At 36.8% G+C, this 24,822-nt stretch overlaps 1 protein-coding gene across 2 annotated transcripts in view; it reads right to left on the bottom strand.

Moving 5' to 3' along the window:
• Nucleotides 1–24,822, bottom strand: part of TTC29 (tetratricopeptide repeat domain 29) — a 262,482-nt gene that overhangs the window by 93,108 nt on the left and 144,552 nt on the right. For both annotated transcript variants that reach the window (XM_050789925.1, XM_050789926.1), the window contains one exon: nucleotides 21,691–21,919. In XM_050789925.1, coding sequence (XP_050645882.1) covers nucleotides 21,691–21,919 — 229 coding nt within the window. The remainder of the gene's footprint in view (nucleotides 1–21,690; nucleotides 21,920–24,822) is intronic.

Genomic DNA, 24,822 nt, shown 5'->3' with positions numbered 1-24,822 from the left:
AATTTTAGAAGCTAATATTTAGCCCCAGAAAAAAAAAATCGAACCTTTATAAAAGTCACTGAACTAAGGCTGGGCATGGTGGCGCATGCCTGTAATCCCAGTGCTTTGGGAGGTCGAGGCAGGAGGATTGCTTGAGGTTAGGTGTTTGAGACCAGACTAGGTAACATAGTGAAACCCCCACCTCTACCAAAAAAAAAAAAAAAAAAAAAGAAAAACATTAGCTGGATGTGGTGACACGCACCTGTAGTCTCATCTACTTGGGAGGCTGGGGCAGGAGCAATGCTTGAGCCTGGGAGTAAATTTAAAGTCACAGCACTGAAACAAATCAAAATAACATTTCAGATATATATTATTTTCATGTAAATATTATTTGAGATAAAATCTGTTTTTGAGGGCCAAGGAACTCACCTAGTAAGGAGGAAAAATTGTTCAAAATAATATGAAGGAGATGGTACATGAATAGCATCATATTGCATGAGGATACATTTCCAGTAGTTTATTTGGGTTGTTAAGAGAAGTTATTATAGGTGGGACAAATGAAAGAATTCTACTTAAACATTCTGCTCAATAGGTAATGCAACATAATTTGATATATACCTATTATATTCTCCATGTATCTTCTTAAAAATTGTATATGTGTGTGTGTGTGTGTGTGTGTGTCTGTGTGTGTGTGGAAATGGTAGCAGTTGTAGCGAAAGCAAAATATTTGAGTTGTTCCCTCCAAAGTGGGAAAATTGATTTACACAATTGTTTGCTATTAAGACTCAAATAAGTCTAGCATGCTTAGGTTTTCTCCTATGTTTGCCAGTTTTTGACAGCTGCCAGTTAACAGATGTGATCACTTTATTTAAGCATCGCTAGCCTAGTATCTTCAGAAAATCTTGTGTGAAAGCTGCAGCTTCACTGTCCCAAGTCAATTCCTGCATTCTTAAACTTGCAGCGTATTCATTTGTGGGCACTGAGGCAGCCAGTGGGAGGGTACTGATTGGAGTACAATGTCATGTGTAGCAGGAGAGAAAGATGAAAAGTGTTTTCTGCTTAATGGGTTGGTATTAAGTAGGTGGGAATGGCTTCTAATTAGCCAACAATTGCTGTGTTTCCCAGTTTCCCTCCTTCCCTCCTCCTGTCGGTCACCAGCTGCCAATCTGCCCCCAATTTTTTTTCATTTGGAGTTCATTGCTCACTGCAGTGAAAGCCTTTGTTTAAGAAAGAGGGCTCCCAGGGTCTCAGCTGCCTGGGTACAGCATGCTGCCTACGATGAGTAGCAACTGTCAGTTTATTTTATCTCAACCTTTTCATCATGCTGCTGAAACTGATCGACTGAAACCACCTGAGAGACCTGAGGATTCAGTACCTACAAGTCATTAGCTAGGACTGCACAGCCTTTCACCACATAGCAAGTCAACTGAACACTTCCTGGAATGCAGTCCACTTTAACCCCATGCTTTCCCATGAACACATAAGAATTCTGTCCCTTTTTTGTTTTTGAAGCTGAATTGATGAGAGATGATTTCTTTGACATACAGTCATATGTCAGAATATTTTGCTTTGGCTAAGGGATGGGGAGAATGCCCCTGTGGCAGGCTTTGCTATAGGGATATCACTAATATGGGGCACATTATTCCATCCATAATAAAAGTGAAGCTGACATTGGAAAACATTTTACAAAATGACTTTATGACATCAGGTCTTAAGCCCCATTTTTCACATACATCAAATGTGCCAGATTGCAGCCTGGTCTTACATGTGTGTGATTCGTAATATAGCTACTGTCTAGGGTTTCCTGTGTTTCATTTTAAAACTAAGTAAAGAAAAACTTCCCACACCCTTTAATAATAGTTTGAAAATGCTTTTTAGAAAGACCATTTAACCTGTAGTATCTAGAATGCATCTAAATAGAATGACATGCTGAGAAAATTCCACCTGTGCCACAGTGGAGCATAATATTTAGTGAAAATCAATGACATACAAAGGTTTGGAAAAATGATGCTGTCATATACCACTTAGAATTGTAAAGTTGTGAATATGTGCCATTTAGTCACATTTCAACCATCGAAGGTAGGTTTCTTAGGGAAGTAAAACTTCAGAAACTTTTAGAAGGGGAAAGGAAAGGAAAGCAGAGAAAAGTAGATTATTTTTGATAAATTTTGTGATATTTTGATAAATTATGTGAAGTGACAAGTATTGATACAGAGTTGGGATTAGAGAGGAAAAGAGTTCAAGGAACTTTTGAACTGATTTTTAAATAGATATCTAAAGGAGGTGATGGGGATAGATGCACTGAATAAAAGCACTGACTTGAAGTGCTTTCCATATTCCATCTGTGAATTCATAATAATGTTCTGCAGTACTATTACTGCTAAGAAATGTTATCCTTTAAAAATATACTTTGTTGAAGTATGATTGACATGTAATGAGCCATACATATTTAATGTATACAACCGGATGAGTTTAGGGATAAGGAAATGTTATCTTACGACTCACTAACTGGGTTTACATATATTAGTGAACTATCACATATTCATGAAGAAAAGCTAACCTTGCATTATCACCTTAAAATACTGAAAAATTCAAGAAATTTAAGAACAGCTCCTGCATGTAAGAATCTCCTCGTGAGCTTGTTAAAAGCAGATTCTTAGGCCCCTTCATTAGAGATTCTGATTCAATAATTCCAAGATAGGACCCTAGAAAGATACATTTTTAACAACTCAACACCACCTACCCCTCATAATTTTGATGCAAGTGGTCCTTGAGTTGCACCTTGAGAAACTGCCTAAGGCTTATTATGAAGTTTAATTTTCCACAGGGTATCTTCAAATACTTGTTCATATTAGAAATGCAACAGAATATCTTGTCACCACTGAACATTTTTAACTTCAATGTCATTTTTTTTCTCTTAAAAATCTTCTACTTAAAATTTCTTTGGAATCATTAAAATAGGAAATAGACTAGGCTAGGCTACAACAGAAAAATATCAGAGTACTTCACACGTAGTAAGTACTGTTTTGTCAAACTGTTTATTCAATTACGTATTCCATGTCACAAGGTAAAATATATTTTTTACTCTAGATTTTGATTTAAAACAAAGCCCCCTGCTTTACAAGCTGTTCTTCACATAGCAGCCAAGGTGATCTTTTTGGAAAGTTAGAGTTCTCTTCTCAGACCTCAGTGATAACTCAGCAACAACTGGAATAAAATCTAAAGTAATCACCATGGCTTACAAGGCCTAAATTAACTGGCTGCCCTCAAACTTCAATTCTTACTTCTCTCCCCCTCACTCAATTTGTTCCAGCCATATGGGTCTCTATCCAGGTAAAACAAGCCTTGCTTTATCTAGATATCTTCTCCCCACCCTCCTACATATACATGATTCCTCATTTCAATTAGGCTTCTCTTCAAACTCCTCAAAACCTTCTATTTAAAACAGCCCTCACCAAACCCAATCACTTTCTATTCTCATACCTGCTTTATTATTATTTTTTTTCGTAGCACTTACCGCTATTTCTAGAGATTGTCCACCAGCATCTAAATCTCCATTCCTATGCTTAATTTCCTACTTTATAAATGTAGGTGCAAAATCAAGACTTGTTCTCACTGTAGGTGTTGAAAAGCCAGATACTCACCTCCAGCTTCAGGAAGTGTGTATCTTTCCTGACCATGTGGGTCATGTGTACTGTGCACACTAAACTTTGCATCCGAAGTTGCGGACTTGCTAAGCAAGACTGTGCAGAATCCCACTTAGCAAGGAATGGCACCAGGTAGGGTTCTGTATTGTAAAGCTTCCTTAATAGTTCTCATGACCAGAAATTCACCCACCAACATGTATGTACTGGTAAACACATTTTCTGAACATTTTTTGTTGTTACGTAGCTTTAGTATATGCAAACCTGAAAAATTTGCAGCCCATAGGTTTATTCCTAGAACAGGGCAGCTACTTCTTTTGTACCCCTGTTATCAAGTTCATATAAATATTTATGTGGCCCAAAGTCCATGTAAGGATGGCGATGACTATCATAAGTAGAGTAGTTGAATTATATTCTCAATTGAGTGGAGAAATCTCAATTTGTGAATATAGATTGTTCCGTTTATAAGTATTTTAAATTTCCTTTAATTTTGCTACAAACGTGCACTGTTTAATTGTGCTTTTCTTTATTGCACTTCGCAGATGTTGCATTTTTTACACATTGAAGGTGTATGGCAACCTTGCTTTGAGCAAGTCTATCAGTACAATCTTTCCAATAGCATGTACTCACTTAGTTCCTCTGTGTCACATTTTGGTAATTCAGTATTTCAAACTTGTTGTTATTATTTCTGTTATGGTGACCAGTGATGAGTGATCTTTGATGTTACCATTGTAATTGTTTTGGGATGCCATGTATTGCACCCATATAAGACAGTGAATTTAACTGATAAATGTTGTGTGTGTTCTGACTGCTCCACTGGCCAGCCATTCCCCTGTCTCTCCCTCTCCTTGGGCCTCCCTATTCCCTGAGACACAACAATATTGAAAAATGGCCAACTAATAACCCTACACTGGCCTCTAAGTGTTCATGTAAAAGGAAGCATTGCATATCTATCACTTTAAATCAAAAGGTAGAAATGATTACTATGCTTAGTGAGGAAGGCATGTTGAAAGCTGAGATAGGCCAAACGCTTGGCCTCTTGTGCCAAACGGTTAGCTAAGTGGTGAATACAAGAGAAAAGAAAGTTCTTGAAAGAAATTAAAAGTGCTACTCCAGTGAACACATGAAAAGAAAGCAAAACAGCTGTATTGCTGATATGGAGAAACTTTTAGTGGTGTGGATAAAATATTACATGAGCCACAACATTCTCTTAAGCTAAAACCAATATCCAGAACAAGCCCCAAACTCTCTTCAATTCTACGAAGGCTGAGAGGTAAGGAATCTTCAGAATAAAAGTTTGAAACTAGCGGAGGTTGATTTATGAGGTTTAAGAAAAGAAGTCTCCATAACATAAAAGTGCAAGATGAAACAACAAATGCTAATGGAGAAGCTGCAGCAAGTTATCCAGAAGATCTAGCTAAGATAATTAATGAAGGTGGCTACAGTAAACGACATTTTTTCAATATAGATGAAACAGCATTTCATTGGAAGAAGATGCTATCTAGAGCTTTCGTAGCTAGAGAGGAGAAGTCAATGCCTGGATTTAAAGGACAGGCTAATTCTTATTAGTAGCCACTGCAGCTGGTGACTTTGATGTTGAAGCTCATGTTCATTTACCATTCCAAAAATCAGGGTCCTTAAGAATTATGCAAAATCTACCACACTAGTGCTCTATAGATGCAACAACAAAGACTGGATAACATCAAGTCTATTGTAGCATGGTTTACTTAATATGTTAAGCCCACCATTGAGACCTACTGCTTAGAAAAGAGATTCTTCTCAAAGTATTACGGCTCATTGATAATGCATCTAGTCACCCAAGATTGCTCTGATAGAAATGTATAAAGAGATTAATGTTGTTTTCACGCCTGCTAATACAATATCCATCTGTAACCCATGGATCAATAGGAAGTTTTGACTTTGAAGTCTTACTATTTAAGAAAGAAGTATAGCTTTAATATTATTTAATCTTTAAGAAATATTTGTAAGCTTTAGCTTCCATAGGTAGTTGATTCTTCTGATGAATCTGGTAAAAGTAAATGGAAAACCTTCTATAAAGAATTCGTCATTCTAGATGCCATTAAGAACATTTATGATCTATAGGAGGTGGTCAAAATATATCAATAGTTATGAGAATTTGGAAGAAGTCGATTGCAACTCTCATGGATGACTTTGAGAGGTTTGAGATATCAGTGGAGAAAGTCACTGCAGTTGTGGCGGAAATAGCAAGATAACTAGAATAAGAAGTGGAGGCTGAATATCTGAGTGAATTGGTGCAATCTCATAATCAAACTTGAATAAATGAGGAGTTGCTTCTTATGGATGAGCAAATAAAGTGGTTTATTGAGATGGAATCTACTACTGGTGAAGATACTGTGAACATTGTTGAAACAATAACATAGAATATTACATAAATTTGATTGATAAAACAGTGGTAGAGTTTGAGAGGTTTGACTCCAATTTTAAGAGAAGCTCTACATTGGGTAAAATGCTATCAAACAGCGTTGTGTGCTACAGAGAAATCTTTTGTGAAAGGAAGAGTCAATCAGTGTGACAAATTGCATTATTGTCTTATTTTAAGAAATTACCAGAGCCGCCCAACTCTTCAGCAACCACCACCCTGATCAATCAACAGCCATTAACATCAAGGGAAGACTCTCTACCAGCAAAATGATTATGACTTGCCATAGGCTCAGATGATAATTAGCATTGTGTTTTTAGTAATAAAGTATTCTTAATAAAGTTATATACATTGTTTTCTTAGACACATGCTATTGCACACCTAACAGAATAAGTGCAATGTAAGCATAACTTTTATATGTACTGGGAAACCAAAGAATTTTTGTGACTCACTTTATTGCAATGATCTGGAACTGAACCCACAATATCTCCAAGTTATGCCTATATTTGGCTTGATATTTTTCCCTTTTCCTTCAAACTGATGTGCAAAAGGGAGTCTAGAAGAGACCCTGAATAAAAGCAATAGGTTGGTTTTCTTCTACTTTTATAAATCATATTTATACTGAGAACTCTATCCAGTAGAAAGCTGAAGTTTTTTAAAAAAGAAAAATTCCTATGTTAGATATAGTAAGTGGCAGCATTATGCATAATTACCTATGCAATTACACTTGCACATGCTTGAAAATTTTTAGCCAGGAATGCTTAATAACATTTGCATGGTTAAATGAGACAGCAGAAACAACTGGAAGGGCCTCAGGGCATGGTCATCTATTTAAGCATCCACTTGGATTTTCAACATAATTAGTCATATAATTGTGTGCCCAAACTTAGTAGATTCATGTAAGTAATGATAAATTATTAAAAAGCTGTGCTTGTAATGTTTTGCTTCTTATTTCCTGCCAATCAAATTACTAAAAAAATACTATATTCACATTTCAAATCTTCAAAAGTGATTACAATTTAAAGCCTTGGATAAAGGTGAGCGGAAGAGTGAAGTCATTCACATGAGATGTAGTTAATGTAGCTATGTGGACATCTATATTTTTAGGGAATATTCCTGTGAGCAAATTATAATATCAGCCTGCTCATCCATGCCTACTAGGATTTTAATGAAAAAATATTGTTTCTTTTGCTCACATTGTATTCAACACAATTAGTTTTTTCATATTATGATAGAAGGAAATTAATAGCTAAAGGATGAATGTGATAGCTTCCTCTTGCATAGTTTATTTCCCCTTTTCCATAATCCTGTTAGCTGGTGGTGTTAAAAACTTGGGCCAAATAAATCTGTACAGTACAGTATAAATATTAACCTCAAAGTTTTAAGATGGTTATTTTGACCCAGTTTTCCCGAGTTTTCTCACCATTTCTTTTCCTATTGATCTTGAAGCTTCATTTCATTTCATTCTCCCCCACTGATACTTTAGTATTAGAATTAAAAATATGTGGAAACTGGAAAACTCTTTCCCTCCTTAGGAGCTTACTATCTCATAAGCAAGGCTAGAAGTCCTTTGATGGGTTGCACTAAACTTCTTTTGATAATAATGCAAAATGTACTGGATTAGCTGCTGATATCATGAAATGCGCAGAATATTTTTTTTTAAAAATTAATTTTAAGTTCCAGGGTACATGTGCAGGATGTGCAGGTTTGTTACATAGGTAAATGGAAATGCACAGTCTTAATTCAGAGAAATCAGACTTATCTCACTAAAGTTTGAAATTAACTAGGTTTTTTCCTCCTTTTAGGTATCTGATTTCATATTAGAGGTTAATAAATGCAATCCCTCAAAGGAATAGCACTTAAGTGAACTAACTTTAGTTTTTCCTATTGGTTTGACAAAGTCCAACTTTGTTTACATTAAGAACATGGTAAAAGAACGCCTATTTGCTCAGGCTTTTTGACTGAAGTTCAGAATGAAATGAAAGGAAGAGAAAACCTGAGTGTAATGTAGTGTGAAAAGATTTGGGGATGGTGAATATTGGTTAGTCCTTTTAATATTTATTTCATTGCTACAACAGTTCAGAGGACTAAGAAAGTAAATGTGTGCAGGTACATTCATAGTGATTCAAAAATTCATTCCAGGAAGGTGCAAACACTGGTCAGGATGGACTGGCATTACAATGAAGACATATGCTACTACTTATTGTCATTAGAGCCTTGCCCAATTTTTCCCATACTGGGCCCACTGACCCATCCCCAGGAGGCAAACATCATCCACAAGAAGTGAAATATGTATCCGGGGATAAGGCATTGGAAATAATTTCTAAAGGGATATTTGTCATGAAAAGCATTTATTTTTGTATTAATTATGCCAAATAATCTATATCATAGAATAGTTACCCTTATCTGGGAGTTAAAAAGGCAAGGAAGACAGAGTAAAAAAACATTAAGAAAAGTAAATTATGGGACCATGAATATATTTTTTTCTAAAAAACCTTGAATCAGAAAAAGTTTAGAAAGAATTAGAAGCCAACAAAACATGTGCCTTCAATGTGTTCCTGTTTTAAATACAGTCAGATTGCTTCTTTTTTCAGAAGAAGTCTTATGGACCAAGAACCACTAAAATTGTCCTAAGAAAGCCTTACCCAAAAAGGATTAAATACACATAGGGGAGACTCATTTTGCTTCCAAATTCTAGCAATGGTAGACATAATCTAACAAAACTGGTATAACATTTGGATCTGTGGCCACAGGCCAAAGGACATAGCTAGAGGCAGAGGTAAGACTCCTGCTGAGAATGAGACAAATATAAATGGGGTGACAGCTGAGTTCTCAAACTCTTCCCTTCTACTGATTCACTCTTGTTTTGCTATGGTTTAACCAACCAACAAACTTTCCATAAGCTCCTCAAACTAGCAATTAAAGACAAAGTTGAAATAAAGCAGATTAGAGAAACCCAGCTACATTTTTTCTTACAAGGGATGAGTTCAGTGTATGTTGGAAAGTTAAAACTGGTAACACCACCAGCTACCAAGAACTGTGAGCAGAATCTAAAAGAAGTGTAGTTTTTGTTTGAGCAATCAAGAATTCTCTTTTATTGAACCAAAGCAGCAGATAGAGAAGGAGACTCTCAGAGGGGGAAAAAAAGAAAAAGAAAAAGAAAAAAAGATCTTTCAACCCGAGGGATCTAGAGCTACATTATTATTTCCCAATGAAGTGAGCAACAGTTTCTGAAGAAACACTTTATTCTTAAGGAAGCAACTTGTCACTTGTAGAAAATAAATGAAGATAGGTGAATTGTATTTGAATGAGGACGTTTGTAATTCAAACTCAAATTTTTCTGTCTTCTTTATTAAAATTTGGTTACAATTAAGTATTGACTTATATTTTTCAGCATGTTTCACCTTTGGAATTATTTCATTTTCTTATTAGTTGCAGAAGTCACTGAATTATCTTAAGCCCCTTCTTGATATTTATTAGAAATATCCTTATATAATCTATTATAATTTAAATAAGATTAGCAGAAAAGATGCACATCCTTCTTTGCACTTTTTGACACTTGCATGTAGTACCTACATATAGAAAACATATTTTAATGTTTTATCTCTATTTGTCTTATCAAACTTGTTTTCTGTGACTAGAAATGGAAGCACAAATGAAGGATTTTAAGGACCTCTCCCTCAAAAAGAATCACGTGCAGACCAACAACTTAAAAACACGCAATTTGTAAATCATCATGCAATTCAGGGCTGTCCCAGTTCTCCCACTGGAGTTCTCACTGCTGACGTCTTGGGAGCCATGATGAAGAATCCTGAAGTTTTTGGAGTTAGGGCAGGCTAAATTAGGCTGTGGTAACAAAATCTGAAGATGTCAATGGTTTGTCACCAAAAAAAGGATTATTCTGTGTTCACACAAAGTCTGCTGCTGATATGAGTGACTTTCTGGGTAAATGTTCTCCAATTGGAGATTTAGTTATTCAGGCTGCTTCGATCTGGTGGTTCTATTATTTTTAATAAGGCTTTCTCCATGATTGCTGTAGCAGGAAAAGAATCCGTTGCAGTCTCATTTGGGCTCTCCTATGCTTAAGCCAGAAGTGACTTTTGACTACAGTCCATTGGCCAGTACTAGTCAGTCCCAGAGCCCCGTCCAGTTGCAAGGGACTGGGAAGTGCAATCTTCCATGTGAGAGAAAAGAATCAGATACTTGTAAGCACTTGTCATTTCTACCTCTTTGAGCAATGGTTACTGAACTCTCTGAAATTACAGTTGACCCTTGAACAATGAAGGGGCTAGGGGTGCTGACCCCGCTGCAGTGGAAAATCTGCATATAATTTTGACTCCCCCAAAATGTAACTGCTAATAGCCTACTGTTAACCGGAAGCCTTACTGATAACATGAACAGTCTATTAACATATAATTTATATGTTGTATGTATTATACATTGTATTCTTACAATAAAGTAAGCTAGAGAAAAGAAAATGTCATTAAGAAAATTGTGAGGAGGATGAAGAGAAAGGATTGGTCTTGCTATCTCAGGGATGGCAAAGGTGGAAGAAAATCTGCACCTGAGGGGACCTACGTAGCTCAAACCTGTGTCATTCAAGTCAGTTATATATGCCATAGTTGTGTGTTTTCTGGAGAGAGACCCCTTAGCTTTCATCAGATTCATCAGACAGTGATTTGTCATTGAAAAATTCCTTTGTTAAAATATAGCATACACATTTTTCTTAATACAAGTTCTAATGACCCTCTCTTTTTTTCCCCCCAAAAAGGGGATGTAGATTCATGTTAAATAAAGGAAAGCTTTGAATTTCAGGATAGCTTACAGAAGTTGAATTTAAAGGCAGATTCCCAACTTTTACAAGACGGATCCATGTATTGGCCTCATTATCCATACTTATCTTGCCCCACACTGCCTTAATGATTTCAATTACATACTATATTACAACTGTCCTAAGTTCTGGCCATAGGTAATCTTCCAACATTTAAAAACACTAATTGCTCTGAATAGGTTAAAGCACTTTCAGGCATAATTTGGCGAGGAATCAATTCAATTTGATTTCTTCCTAACTACATTCATAACTTTGATACTCTGAAGGAATGGGTGTTCTCGTTAGAAAAGGAGTTAAGTTGGGAGGAGGGATAAGTACATTTAGAACATGAGGTGTTTTTAAAATTCAGAGAGCATATCAGATTTTGAGATCTTGCCTAATGCTTTAAAAAAACCATATTTACTAAAATTCTGTTGTAAACAACTATTGTTCAACAAACAGTTGCACAGTTTAGGTTTTCCTTGAGCACTATTACATGCCAGGCATGGTGCTAGCAGCTGGGACCACAGTAGTGACCACAGTTGTTTCTCCGTGATAGATAATGCAGTGGCACTACTTGACATTTCATTCTTGCAGTATTGTTAGATACATTTTTTTTTAAACAGTTAACAATGGCTTAAGAAATAGAAAAATTAGGGGATGGGAGGAGATGTTGGCCAAAGGCCAAAGGATACAAAGTGTCAGTCAGATAGGAGGAATACATTCAATAGATCTATTGGACAACGTAGTGCCTATAGTTAATAACAATGCATTGGTTTTTCTTTTTGTTCATTTATTTTTTATTTTTTGGATGGAGATTTGCTCTTGTGGCCCAGGCTGGAGTGCAATGGCACAATCTCAGCTCACTGTAAACTGTGCCTCGCGGGATCAAGCAATTCTCTTGCCTCAGCCTCCTGAGTAGCTAGGATTACAGGCATCTGCCACCATGCCCACCTAATTTTTGTATTTTTAGCAGAGATGGGGTTTCACCATGTTGGCCAGGTTGGTCTTGAACTCCTGACCTCAGGTGATTCACCCGCCTCAGCCTCCCAAAGGTCTGGGATTACAGGCATGAGCCACCGCGCACAGCCAATGTATTGTTTTTTGAAAATTGCTAAGATAGTAGAGTTTGTGTTCTCCCTCCAAAATAAAAAAAAAGAAAAAAAAAAGAAGTATGTGAGATACTGCATATGCTAATTAGCTTGAGACATTTCACAATGAATACATGTTTCAAAACATCATGTTGTACATTATAAATATATGTAATTTGTTTTTGTCAATTATAAATAATGAAGTACAAAATGAAATGGGGACATTTATCTCACATTAATAGAAAGGAGCAGTGGTAATTCCAGGGTTGGTTACTTTGGCATGCGGGGAATTCGTAACGCATCTGATTCCTTCTGCACTTTCTCGTTGCCATCCTTAGCACTTTGATAGCTTGGTTGCAAATTGGCTATGCAGCTCCAGGCATCACATATTCATACATCAACATTTAAAATCAGGAAAAGGGGAATTCCTTATCTTGTGCTCCCTTTTAGGAATGAAGAACATCTCCTTAGGAATTCATCAGAAGATTTTCTTCTCTTACATGGTTAATTAGGATTGTGTCACATATTCTTTCTGAAGCTGTCACTTGGCAAGTATAATGAGATCACAGTGACTGAATTATATAGTAAATATTCAACCACTGGGGATCAAGAAACTTCTTACCTCCCCTTAAGGACATGGGACCTTGAGGAAGGAAAACCGGTCAGGATTCTATTGGCAAGTAAGAAGTCGAGCAATGGCCACTAGGCAAGTGGCCAACAGATGCATTCTGTCAGTGGATCCTCAAGGCAACCTTGTGAGGGAGGAACTGTCATCTTCCTTTTATAGATGAGGGAACAAAGGTAAAGTTACCCAGGTCCATCAGCTATGGAGGGGAGGAGTTGGGATTCAAACGAAGAGATTGATCGACTGACTTCAAAACCCAAATTCTTCCCTGCCCCACACTTGGAGACTACAATCAAAGAAGAAAACTCATCACTGAAATATGCCTTCTCTAAATCTATAGGCTTATCTTTTTTGGGTTTTTCTTAATTCTCTATTTCAGTGTGTTGCTCCAGAAATTCTTAAAGAAGTGTTATTCTAGGGTATAACTAAGGAATTTTGAAGTAATTTTGTTTGATATTATGTAAAGATTCATATCATAGACCTTTATTTTTTTCCCACCTCCACCACCACTGTCATATGTTGATATACTTGCAATATCATGGCAAAAACAAGGTAAAGGATTTATATGGAATTTATTGAAAATCATATCAGGAAGAATGATGTTTTAAAAACCCACAATAATTCTTTTGGTATTTAGGATTATCTTAAATTCAATTAGAGTAAAATAAAACTTAAAAGTATAAGAATTTTCTCAGAAACCTAGGAATCATAGATTTAAAAAATAAAGGAATTCAGAGATCATACAGTTTAATCACCTCTGTTGCACCCCAATTTTCAAATGAGGAACTTAAACAAGGTGAGAATTTTAGTCCATGGGGACACCGTGAATAAAAGACTTAGTATATTAAATAATTATCCATTTAATGTCTCCTAAACCATACATCATCATCATAATGTCAACATCAGTACCAACAACATGATTACTGAAAAAAGTTTTAGATTGTTTGGGTGGGAGGCATTTTTTAGGATATAATCCATTAGAGATGTATGATCAAATTTCTGTTTTAAAGCCACCTGGAATTCTTCCTTTCTGTGTGATTATATCACCAACTGGATATATATTTAGGGTCATTGACTTTATTTGTTTATTTATTTTTAGATTTTTAGAAGTTGCTTTTGCTTTTTCAAAAATTTCTTTTGTTGGGGGTCCTTGTAGAAATAGTAGATTCCAGGTCTGGATGCAAAGTTGTATACCATGAGCCTGAAACAATTTCTCATAGCAAATAGAAAGCCATTAAAACCCACAAAGCCGACATGAGAAGCCCCCTTTGTGCAGGAGGCTGTGATGATTTGGGGCTCCAAAATACCCAGGATCAAAATACATCACCCACCCTGAGCCAGGTAAAGGTTTTGCAATCTAAGAAAACAAAAACAAAAACAAGGTCAAAATTAAAAACAAATCCCTTTTAGAGGAACCCGACAACCAGGCAATGAGATATGGATGCTAAAACAGTGGGTTCCCAAAGAAGAAACTGATGAGCACTGACAACATTCAGTTCAAATATTGAGCTATGGTGGTCCCCAGGCTGGCAGTTGTCTGCCTGGTGGAAACTGAAGGTGCCTCTACAAAATCAGATTTCTCCATTTAATTTACATTTATTTTCACATTTGTTATAAACCCTACAATGCATTACTTGTTTGCATTAAATAATCAATCATTTTTAAAGCAAATTTAAAAAGAAAAACTTTTATTTTTACTGATATATTTCTAATTTTCATGTTCTTTATTTCTTTGCACAGATGCAGATTTCAAACTGGATCCCTTTTCCTTCAGTGTGTAGGACTTTCACATTTTGTGTACTGATGTTTAGTGATTAATTCTCTCAGCTTTTGTATGGCTGGCAAAAGTTTTATTTTGCCTATGGTTTTGAAAGATATTTTCACTGAGTATACAATTCTAGGTTTGATGCTTATTTTTTTTTATTTCAGTACTTTAAATACTTTCTTCTGAACTGTATTTTTTTACAACGATTTTTCTGTTTTTTTCTTTGTCCTGTCTCTGTATATAGTGTCCTTCCTCTCCCACCACACCATGGCTGCTTTAAGATGTTTCTTTCTATCACTGATTTCAAGCACTGTGACTATGGTATGCCTCGGTTTAGTTTCTTCATGTTTCTTTTGTTTAGGTTTTATTGAGCTTCTTAAATTCCAGTTTGTGGTTTTTTAAAATCAAATTTGTAAGACAACTGGCAACTGATTACTTTGTTTTATATATATATTATTTATAATAGATGTATTATATATAATGTAATATACATTATATAATGTATATTATATAATATATATAATGTATATATTATATATTTTATTATAATATACAATAATATATTATTAATAATATAATATAATATAATATAAATAATATATAATATAATATATAAATAATATAAAAATTATATATATTTAAATATATAATATAATATATATAACTATATATTATATATAATATAATATATATATTTGTTCTCTCTTCTTTTTCCTCTGCTTTGGGGCCTCCAACTTAATCATATATTAGGCTTCTTGAAGTTGACACACCATTCTCTGACATTCTCTGTTCAATTTTTTTTTTCAGTATTTTTTCTCTGTATTTCATTGTGAATAGTTTCTATTGCTACGTCTGCAAGTTCACTAACCTTTTCCTTTGCATTGTGTCATCTGCTGCTAATCCCATCCAATTTATTTTTCATCTTGGACATTTTATTCCATGATTCTTCAAGTTCCTACTACCTCCTTGAACATATGGACTATAGGATGTAGGAGTGGCACCAGATATAGGAGGGAAGAGATAGCCACAAACTAAAGTGTATGAAGAGAGACAATCATGAGGAGAAAAGCAGGAATATTCAGAAATCAGGAGCCCCAGGAACAGTGGGGGATAGGGCAGGGTTGAAGAAATGCTAAGGGGAATTAAGACACAGGGTTGAATACAGGAGGATGAATTAAAAGTCTTCAAATAAAATAGTTCACTAAGATTAGCAACCTGAAGAGTACCAACCAGGGAAAAATAAATTCTATTATAAATTCTAGCAGAGGGATTAAATACACTCGGTCTTCCTACAGTTGTGTAATATATAATAAAAATAATGATAATAATAAGTTTCCTTTTGTGAAAACTCACAGAAGCCAATGTTTGTTGGGAGAAAAACAACAAATAAAATGCTCATGAACATCTAGATATACTCTCAAAGACTACAAAATACCAGCCAGGTGCAGTGGCTCACACTGTAATCACAGCACTTTGGGAGGCCGAGGCGGGCAGATCACGAGGTCAGGACATTGAGACCATCCTGGCTAACAGAAACCCTGTCTCTACTAAAAATACAAAAAATTAGCTGGGCATGGTGGCGCCCACATGTAGTCCCAGCTACTGCGGAGGCTGAGGCAAGAGAATGGTGTGAACCCGGGAGGCAGAGTTTGTAGTGAGTGTAGATCACACCACTGCACTCCACAGCCTGGGCCACAGAGCGAGACTCTGTCAAAATAATAATAATAATAATAATAATAATAATAATAATAATAATAATAAAATTTAAAAAAGACAACAAAATACCATGTTTAGTGAAAAAGATGCTCTTACTGAGAAATCATGTTCCAGAGGAATCTTATGGACATATATTTTGAACCTCAGGTAACAGGCTAAGGAGACAAAATGAAATCTTTTGCTGAAAGTCACAAAGCTAATTAGTGCTCAATATGTTAGTGCTCAGATCACTGGACTCTTAACTAGTAGCCTCTCTGAATGACACCAAGCTGTCAGTAGGTGAGCTTTGATTCAGTCATATTTTTCACCAGATTCTTCTTTTTCTTTGTGTTGGTTTTGAAAACATTATTAGAGACAGAGAGTTGCTCTGTGATTTTAAGATGGATGAAACCTATTTGCTTGCTGACTTTCTGGCTAATTCTATGGCTTCCTCCTCATTATTAAAGTTATTAACCAACAGACGTAGCTGATTGTAATAAAAGCTGAGGAGTCACTCGTGAATGTGATTTTTTTCACTTTTTTTTTTTTTTAAAGGGTTGAGTTCATGAATGAAAAATACAAGCAAGGAACAGGGTATAAAAACATGACTCAACATTAAGCCCAGGGCCTCCCATTAAGCCAACATAAACCAAGGGCCGTCAGACAAAGTCATGGTTTTGATCATTCTCTTTTAAGAATACTAAATGATTCATAAAACTACGATGATATCATTGCCATTCAAGGAAACCTTTACATGCCATTTTGTAGAAAATAGTTTCTTTAAGTACTGACTGCCAGCAGTTTAATCTACTATATTTCTATCGTCAGGATTTGCATCTTATTTCTCTGATGTCATTTACATTTGGCTACAATAAGAAAGTACATTAAAACCATCTTACTGATATAATTATTATCAATGAAGTGGTGTTTAATCAAATGTTGGTGTTTAAAATTTACAAGAAGAAAACAACCCCATCAAAAAGTGGGCAAAGGATATGAACAGACACTTCTCAAAAGAAGACATTTCATACAGCCAACAGACACATGAAAAAATGCTCATCATCACTAGCCATCAGAGAAATGCAAATCAAAACCACAATGAGATGCCATCTCACACCAGTTAGAATGGCAATCATTAAAAAATCAGGAAACAACAGGTGCTGGAGAGGATGTGGAGAAATAGGAACACTTTTACACTGTTGGTGGGACTGTAAACTAGTTCAACCATTGTGGGAAACAGTGTGGCGACTCCTCAAGGATCTAGAACTAGAAATACCATTTGACCCAGCCATCCCATTACTGGGTATATACCCAAAGGATTATAAATCGTGCTGTTATAAAGACACATGCACATGTATGTTTATTGTGGCACTATTCACAATAGCAAAGACTTGGAATCAACCCAAATGTCCATCTGTGACAGACTGGATTAAGAAAATGTGGCACATATACACCATGGAATACTATGCAGCCAGAAAAAAGGGATGAGTTCATGTCCTTTGTAGGGGCATGGATGCAGCTGAAAACCATCATTCTCAGCAAACTATTGCAAGAACGGAAAACCAAACACTGCATGTTCTTACTCATAGGTGGGAATTGAACAATGAGATCACTTGGACACAGGAAGGGGAACATCTTACACCGGGGCCTACTGTGGGGAGGGGGGAGTGGGGAGGGATAGCATTAGGAGATATACCTAATGTAAATGACGAGTTAATGGGTGCAACACACCAACATGGCACATGTATACCTATGTAACAAACCTGCAGGTTGTGCACATGTACCCTAGAACTTAAAAGTATAATAATAATTAAAAAATCATAAAAAAGCATATACACAGAGAGCACTTCATGATAATACAAACAAAAGCAACACATGAGGTATTGATTGTGTAATTATGTAGCACACAGCATAATTATGGGTCCTTAATAAATACTGGATGATGGTTACAATTATTGTCAACTTAATAAATATTGTCTGAAATAAGAAAAAAACAATGTTGGTGTTTAAAGGGCTATAATTACATTTCTAGGCTAACACTGCTATTAAGTTGAATATGGAAAGCTTTTGCTTCTGTGTTGCTGTTCCATACGTGGGTCTGAGATCTCCAAAAGGCCAGATGAATGAGCCTTTCATTAAAAAAAAAAAATTCTTCTTGACTATAGAGATAATATCTCTAGTAAGGAAAGTAAACTATATTCTGGAGAAATCAGCAGAAATTCATAGGCTCTTAAGTCTTCTGGAGCCAACTAATTTCAGTTGGTTTAGGATGAACAATTTTATTTAACTGTAATAAATTTGAATTTCTTCTAAATCCTTAAGTTTGGAAGGATAATCTATTCTTATTTTAATATTGGAAAGAAAGAATAAGCAATCAGGTCTAATCCTATCTAAGAGTGTTAGAATAGAATGAAGGTGTCTATATTTGCTGTGTTCCCTCTGAAAGGTATAAAGATGAGAGATGATTGCTGGTGACTCACTGTTCTATTTCATCTAGAGACCTGAGTGCTCTCACTGCTCTATTCCCTTAGGAGGTCATGTTCCTCTGCTTAAAAGAATATTGCCTGCTCTCTGAGCTAATGATTTGTTTGGAGGATGGAAGTCTCAGAGGTGAAGATAACTGCACAGCTTTTAAAATGTATCTTTCTGATCTTTGATCTGTTTTTTTCTGAATACATAGGGCCCTTCAATGGCAAGATTAAAGACGCCTTTTCTTAGAAGAAAGGCAAAAGTTGAAAACTTAAAAGCTCTGCTCAGATTTCCAAATAATATTTTTGTATTTTTTCATTTTGTTGACATCATGTTGGGTGAGTGTCATCCTTCATTCATGTGATAATGGGATAGTAATCAAAATGCAGTGTTGGATCACAGGTTTTCCAAGAAGATGGGGAAACTATGCATTTTGTTTAAAAAGTAGTTAATGCAAACTAGTTTATGATTAGGGCATACATACTCATTTTGAATTCTATTTAATTCAACAAATATTTACTTGGTACCTAGTAGATGCCAAACATCGTGTCTTCTTTTGTAGGAAATACCAAGAACAAGGACCTGTTTTCAAGAGACTTGTACCCTTAATCAGGCAGTTAAGGGGATTACAGAAATGGCCGTGGTAGGATGCAGAATATGCCAAATGAAAAGTGCGTGGAGAGAAATGAATGACATTCAATGTGGGACAGAGAAGAGACCACATATAAATGAGAGGGCATCATGGAAGCGTTCAGCATCTGAGAATGACCTAGCAAAATGGCAAGATTTTCCTGAATGGGGCTAGAACTGAAAGTAGGTGATAGTAAAGCATGTGATGTGCAGAGGGCAGGGGGAGTGGCATAAGGCAGGGGAGGGAAGTGGTCAGAAAAGGTTGAGAAGCTTGTATTTAATGAGCAGGCAGTGGGGAGCCAAGGAAGATTTTTAAGCAGAGCAGAGATGGTGTTCAGAGTTGTGGTTCAAGAAATATTTCTGAAGCATTTTAAAGCAGAATTTCCTGTCTTTTGAACTAAAAAATATGTCTATGTAAACAAACGTGTTTGATAATATCCTATAGGCTTTATTTCCAAATAGAATGGCTACCTCTGAAAATGTTAAACCATGACAGTAGTATGAGAATTAATTTCTCACTTATACTTGGATCCAAAAGGTTTTTATTTTTCAGTTTTATAATGTTGTGGCTCATCCATGCATATATTTCTAATGTAGGTGAAATAAATCAGCAAATGATTGTTTTATTTTATAGCATTCTGAACAACTTAATCTGCCCCCTCTACCAGGCGAATAGCTGTTTTTTAATGTCTGAATAATATTTTGATATGCTTTTGTTTTGCTCCTAAGTCCTGTTGGGGAAAAAAAAAATGTGACCTTACAAAAGCATGGAAATAAAACATAAAATGTATAGAAAAATACATAGTCTTACAGAACAAAGAAAAACAAAAAAGCCAGGTGTGGTGGCTCACGCCTGTACTCCCAGCACTTTCGGAGGCCGAGGCAGATGGACCACCCAGTCAGGAGATCGACACCATCCTGGCTAATACTGTGAAACCGCGTCTCTACTAAAAATACAAAAAAAATTAGCCGGGCATCATGGTGGGCGCCTGTGGTCCCAGGTGCTCGGGAGGCTGAGGCAGGAGGATGGTGTGAACCCGGGAGGCAGAGCTTGCAGTGAGCCGAGATCACGCCACTGCACTCCAGCCTGGGCGACAGAGCAGGACTCCATCTCGAAAAAAAAAAAAGATTTTTTTTAAAGCGAAAATCAGGATGGCCTTGAATGGACATAGGTCTGATCAGAAGATACTTTTTTCAGGAGTTTTTTTTTTTTTTTTTTTTTTTTCATATTTACCATTGTGATGGTTGGAGTTTATCCAAAATAAATCTGAAAATGCGAGTAGTTTTACTTATCTTCTACTAAACCTTCATCAGAATAAGTAATCTAATATGGGTCATGTTTCCTCTGGGTTATTTTCTGCCATTCTGGGCAGAAAATATGAGAACCTGAAGGATACATAACTCAAAACTACAGAACTCTCAAATACATGATGACAAGACAGCATGCTGAAGTAAGCACAATATGACCTGAAAGCAGTCAGTTAATAATGGACTGTAAATATTTTGGAAGTGTTTTAACACACTGAAACTCAAGAAGCTGCCAATTTTTTGAAGACTTCATCTTGTTTTCTCTTACTATGGATGTATTTGGAAGATCTTTCCTTATTTTATAAGTAGAGGATGGTGCGTTGTTAAGTAATATTCTACTGACCTAAAAAAGTCAACAAAACTCATGTGTGCTTAATTTGCTGTTATTTACAATTTATTCTATGGAGGAAATAAATACCAAAATAGATTGTTGTTTCATCTAAATGACCACAGGGGAAAACAAAGAGTTCAAATCAAATAGAAGATACTTCTTCACATTACAAAAGGTTTGCCTTATGATTCCATTTGAGTTATGCCAAAATATTTTACTTTAAAAAGTTTGATTTGCGCACAAATAAAAGAAACTCTAAAGTCTGTCATAGGCAGTATTTTTTTAAATTTTATTTTGTTTTGTTTTTTAAAATATCCCATTCTAAAGTTCTTAACTGGGGACTTGAGCCAAACCTAGTTGGCACATAATAGTGACCCCTGCATCCCTTCTAGTTGTTGGTTTTTAATTGACTATTTTGAATAGAATTCTTCATAAGAAAAAGTATGTAGGAAAAAAGTAGAATTGAGAAAGATTACTACCAGGTATTTTCTAAATTAATATTCAAACTCAGACTGATAAAAGTACTCATCAGTAAAGTAAGCAGATAAAGCAAATTAGCATTCATCAACAGTCACTCTTTTCAGTAAGGTATAACACGGAGCATGCTAAAAAAGCATAAGCTTATTTCACATTCCTATGCCTCATCAGTACGGATTGTTGACTAAGATAACTGATTGAAAAAAAAAAAAAACACAGCATGAGAATGGTGATTTATCAGGTACACCACATTATTACCACTATTTTATGCTTCTCTTAAACATCAAAGGTATAATTTAGCAACAAGCATATCCAACCTTCATGTAGTAATAGATCCATAAAATTAAAATTAAAATTACCAATCAAATTAAAATCACCAACATTTGAGTGAACCTTTCCAATGAAAGTGAATTAATCACTGAGAATGATATGAAAACTAAAGTGTTCTAAAAACCAATGCCTTACCAGTAACTGGATCAGGTTCAATGTCACCTCTGCTCTCCTTCCATGACAGCAGGTAGTTGAGGCTGGTGAGATCTGCAGACTCTATATAGTTGTTCACTGTAAGCATCATCTGATGAGCTTTTGCTATTCCATAGTGAACTTTTGTCTCATCCATGAGAGGCATGCTCATTAGCTCTACTGTTGTGTCAAAAGCTTGCTGAAAGCATTGAGAAGCTTTGTTATAGTGTCCCTAAAAAGGTAAGAGAAAGAATTTTCTTTCTTACTTTTAATTTCACCATTTCACATATTTTCCAACCTTACCCTGGCATGTCCCACACTGACCTTTTGACAGTTACAGCAGTTCATCTTCAAGAAGAAACAGATGGCAAGCAGGCTATTAGGATAAGGTTCTCTTAAAGAGCTGTGATTACTCACCATTCAATATCTTGAAATTAACTTAGTAGGAAAGTTCTATCTATTAGACTAAGCTATATAAGGCTTAAGTTCTGCAATGTCTGGCAAGATGGCCAAATAGGAACGGCTCTGGTCTGTAGCATCCAGTGAGCTCAGCACAGAAGGTGGGTGATTTCTGCATTTTCAACTGAAGTAACCAGCTCATTTCTTTGGGAAGGGTTAGACAGTGGGTGAAGCCCACAGAGGGCAAGCCGAAGCAGGGTGGGGCACTGCTTCACCTGGGAAGTGCAAGGGTTGGGGAATTTCCTCGCCTAGCCAAGGGAAGCCACAAGGGACTGTGCTGTGAGGAATGGTGCTCTCTGGCCCAGATATTATGCTTTTCCCATGGTCTTCACAACCCACAGACCAGGAGATTCCCTCCGGTGCCTATGCCACCAGGGCCCTGGGTTTCAAGTGCAAAACAGGGTGGCCATTTGGGTAGACACCAAGCAGGAGTTCTTTTTTCACACCCCAGTGCTGCCTGCAATGCAAGCAAGACAGAACCATTCACTACCCTGGAAAGGAGGCTGAAGCCAGGGAGCCAAGTGGTCTAGCTCAGCGAATCCCACCCACACGGAGCCAACCAAGCTAAGATCCACTAGCGTGAAATTCTCGCTGTCAGCCCAGCAGTCTGAAGTCAACCTGGGTTGCTCGAGCTTGGTGGGGGCGGGGGAGCCACCATTACCAAGGCTTGAGTAGGCGGTTTCCTCCTTACAATGTAAACAAAGCCTCTGGGAAGTTCCAACTGGGTGGAGCACACTGCAGCTCCCCAAAGCCCCTGCAGCCAAACTGCCTCTCTAGATTCCTCCTCTCTGGGCAGGGCATCTCTGAAAGAAAGGCAGCAGCCCCAGTCATGGGCTTATAGATAAAACTCCCATGTCCCTGGGACACAGCACCTGGGAGAAGGGACGGCTGTGGGCACAGCTTCAGCAGACTTAAATATTTCTGGCTGCTGGCCCTGAAGAGAGCAGCAGATCTGCCAGCAGAGTGCTCCAGCTCTGCTAAGAGACAGACTGCCTCCTCAAGTGGGTCCCTGACCCCCGTGCCTCCTGACTGAGAGACATCTCCCAGCAGGGGTTGACAGACACCTCATACAAGAAAGCTCTAGCTGGCATCTGGAGGATGACCCTCCATGACGAAGCTTCCAAAGGAAGGAACAGGCAAAAATCTTTGCTGTTCTGCAACCTCCGCTGGTGATACCCAGGCAAACAGGGTCTGGAGTGCACCTCCAGCAAACTCCAGCAGACCTGCAGGAGAGGAGCCTGTTAGAAGGAAAACTAACAAATGTAAAGGAATAGCATAAACATCAACAAAAAGGATGTCCACACAGAAATACCATCCGGAGGTCACCAACATCAAAGACCAAAGGTAGATAAGCCCACGAAGATAAGAAAAAACCAGCACAAAAAGGCTGAAAATTCCAAAATCCAGAATGCCTCTTCTTCTCCAAAGGATCATAACTCCTCACCAGCAAGGGAACAAAACTTGATGGAAAATGAGTTTGACGAATTGACAGAAGTAGGTTTCGGAAAACGGGTAATAAAAAAACTCCTCTGAGCTAAAGGACCATGTTCTAATCCAATGCAAGGAAGCTAAGAACCTTGACAAAATGTTAGACGAATTGCTATCTAAAATAGCCAGTTTAGAGAAGAATATAAATGACCTGATGGAACTGAAAAACACAGCACGAGAATTTCGTGAAGCATACAAAAGTATCAATAGCTGAATTGATCAAGCAGAAGAAAGGATATCAGAGATTGAAGATCAACTTAATGAAATAAAGTGTGAAGATAAGATTAGAGAAAAAAGAAGAAAAAGAATGAAAGAAGCCTGCAAGAAATATGGGACTATGTGAAAAGACCAAATCTACATTTGATTGGTGTACCTGAAAGTGACAGAGAGAATGGACCCAAGTTAGAAAACGCTTTAGGATACTATACAGGAGCACTTCCCAGCCTAGCAAGACAGGCCAACATTCAAATTCAGGAAATACAGAGAACACCACAAAACTCCTTGAGAAGAGCAACTCTGAGACACATAATCATCAGATTCACCAAGGATGAAATGAAGGAAACAGTATTAAGGGCAGCCAGAGAGAAAGGTCGGGTTATCCACAAAGGGAAGCACATCAGACTAACAGTGGATTTCTTTGCAGAAACCTACAAGCCAGAAGAGAGTGGGGGCCAATATTCAACACTCTTAAAAGAATTTTCGACTCAGAATTTCATATTCAGTCAAATTAAGCTTCATAATTGAAGGAGAAATAAAATCCTTCACAGACAAGCAAATACTGAGAGATTTTGTCACCACCAGGCCTACCTTACCAGAGCTCCTGAAGGAAGCACTAAATATGGAAAGAAAAAATCAGTACCAACTACTGCAAAAACACCAAATTGTAAAGACCATCAACACTATGAAGAAACTGCATCAACTAATGGACAAAACAACCAGCTAGCATCGTTATGACAGAATCAAATTCACACATAACAATATTAACCTTAACTGTAAATGGGCTAAATACCCCAATTAATAGAAACAGACTGGCAAATTTGATAAAGGCTGAAGATTCATCGGTGTGCTCTATTCAGGAAGCCCATTTCATGTGCAAAGGCACACATAGGCTTAAAATAAAGGGATGAAGGAATATTTACCAGGTAAATGATAAGCAAAATAAAAGCAGAGGTTGCAATCCTAGTCTCT

Source organism: Macaca thibetana, chromosome 5 (genome assembly GCF_024542745.1).
Source record: "Macaca thibetana thibetana isolate TM-01 chromosome 5, ASM2454274v1, whole genome shotgun sequence".
NCBI lineage: Eukaryota > Metazoa > Chordata > Mammalia > Primates > Cercopithecidae > Macaca > Macaca thibetana.
Note: the sequence above shows the minus strand (reverse complement) of the source record. Positions and strands in the feature narration are given on the sequence as shown.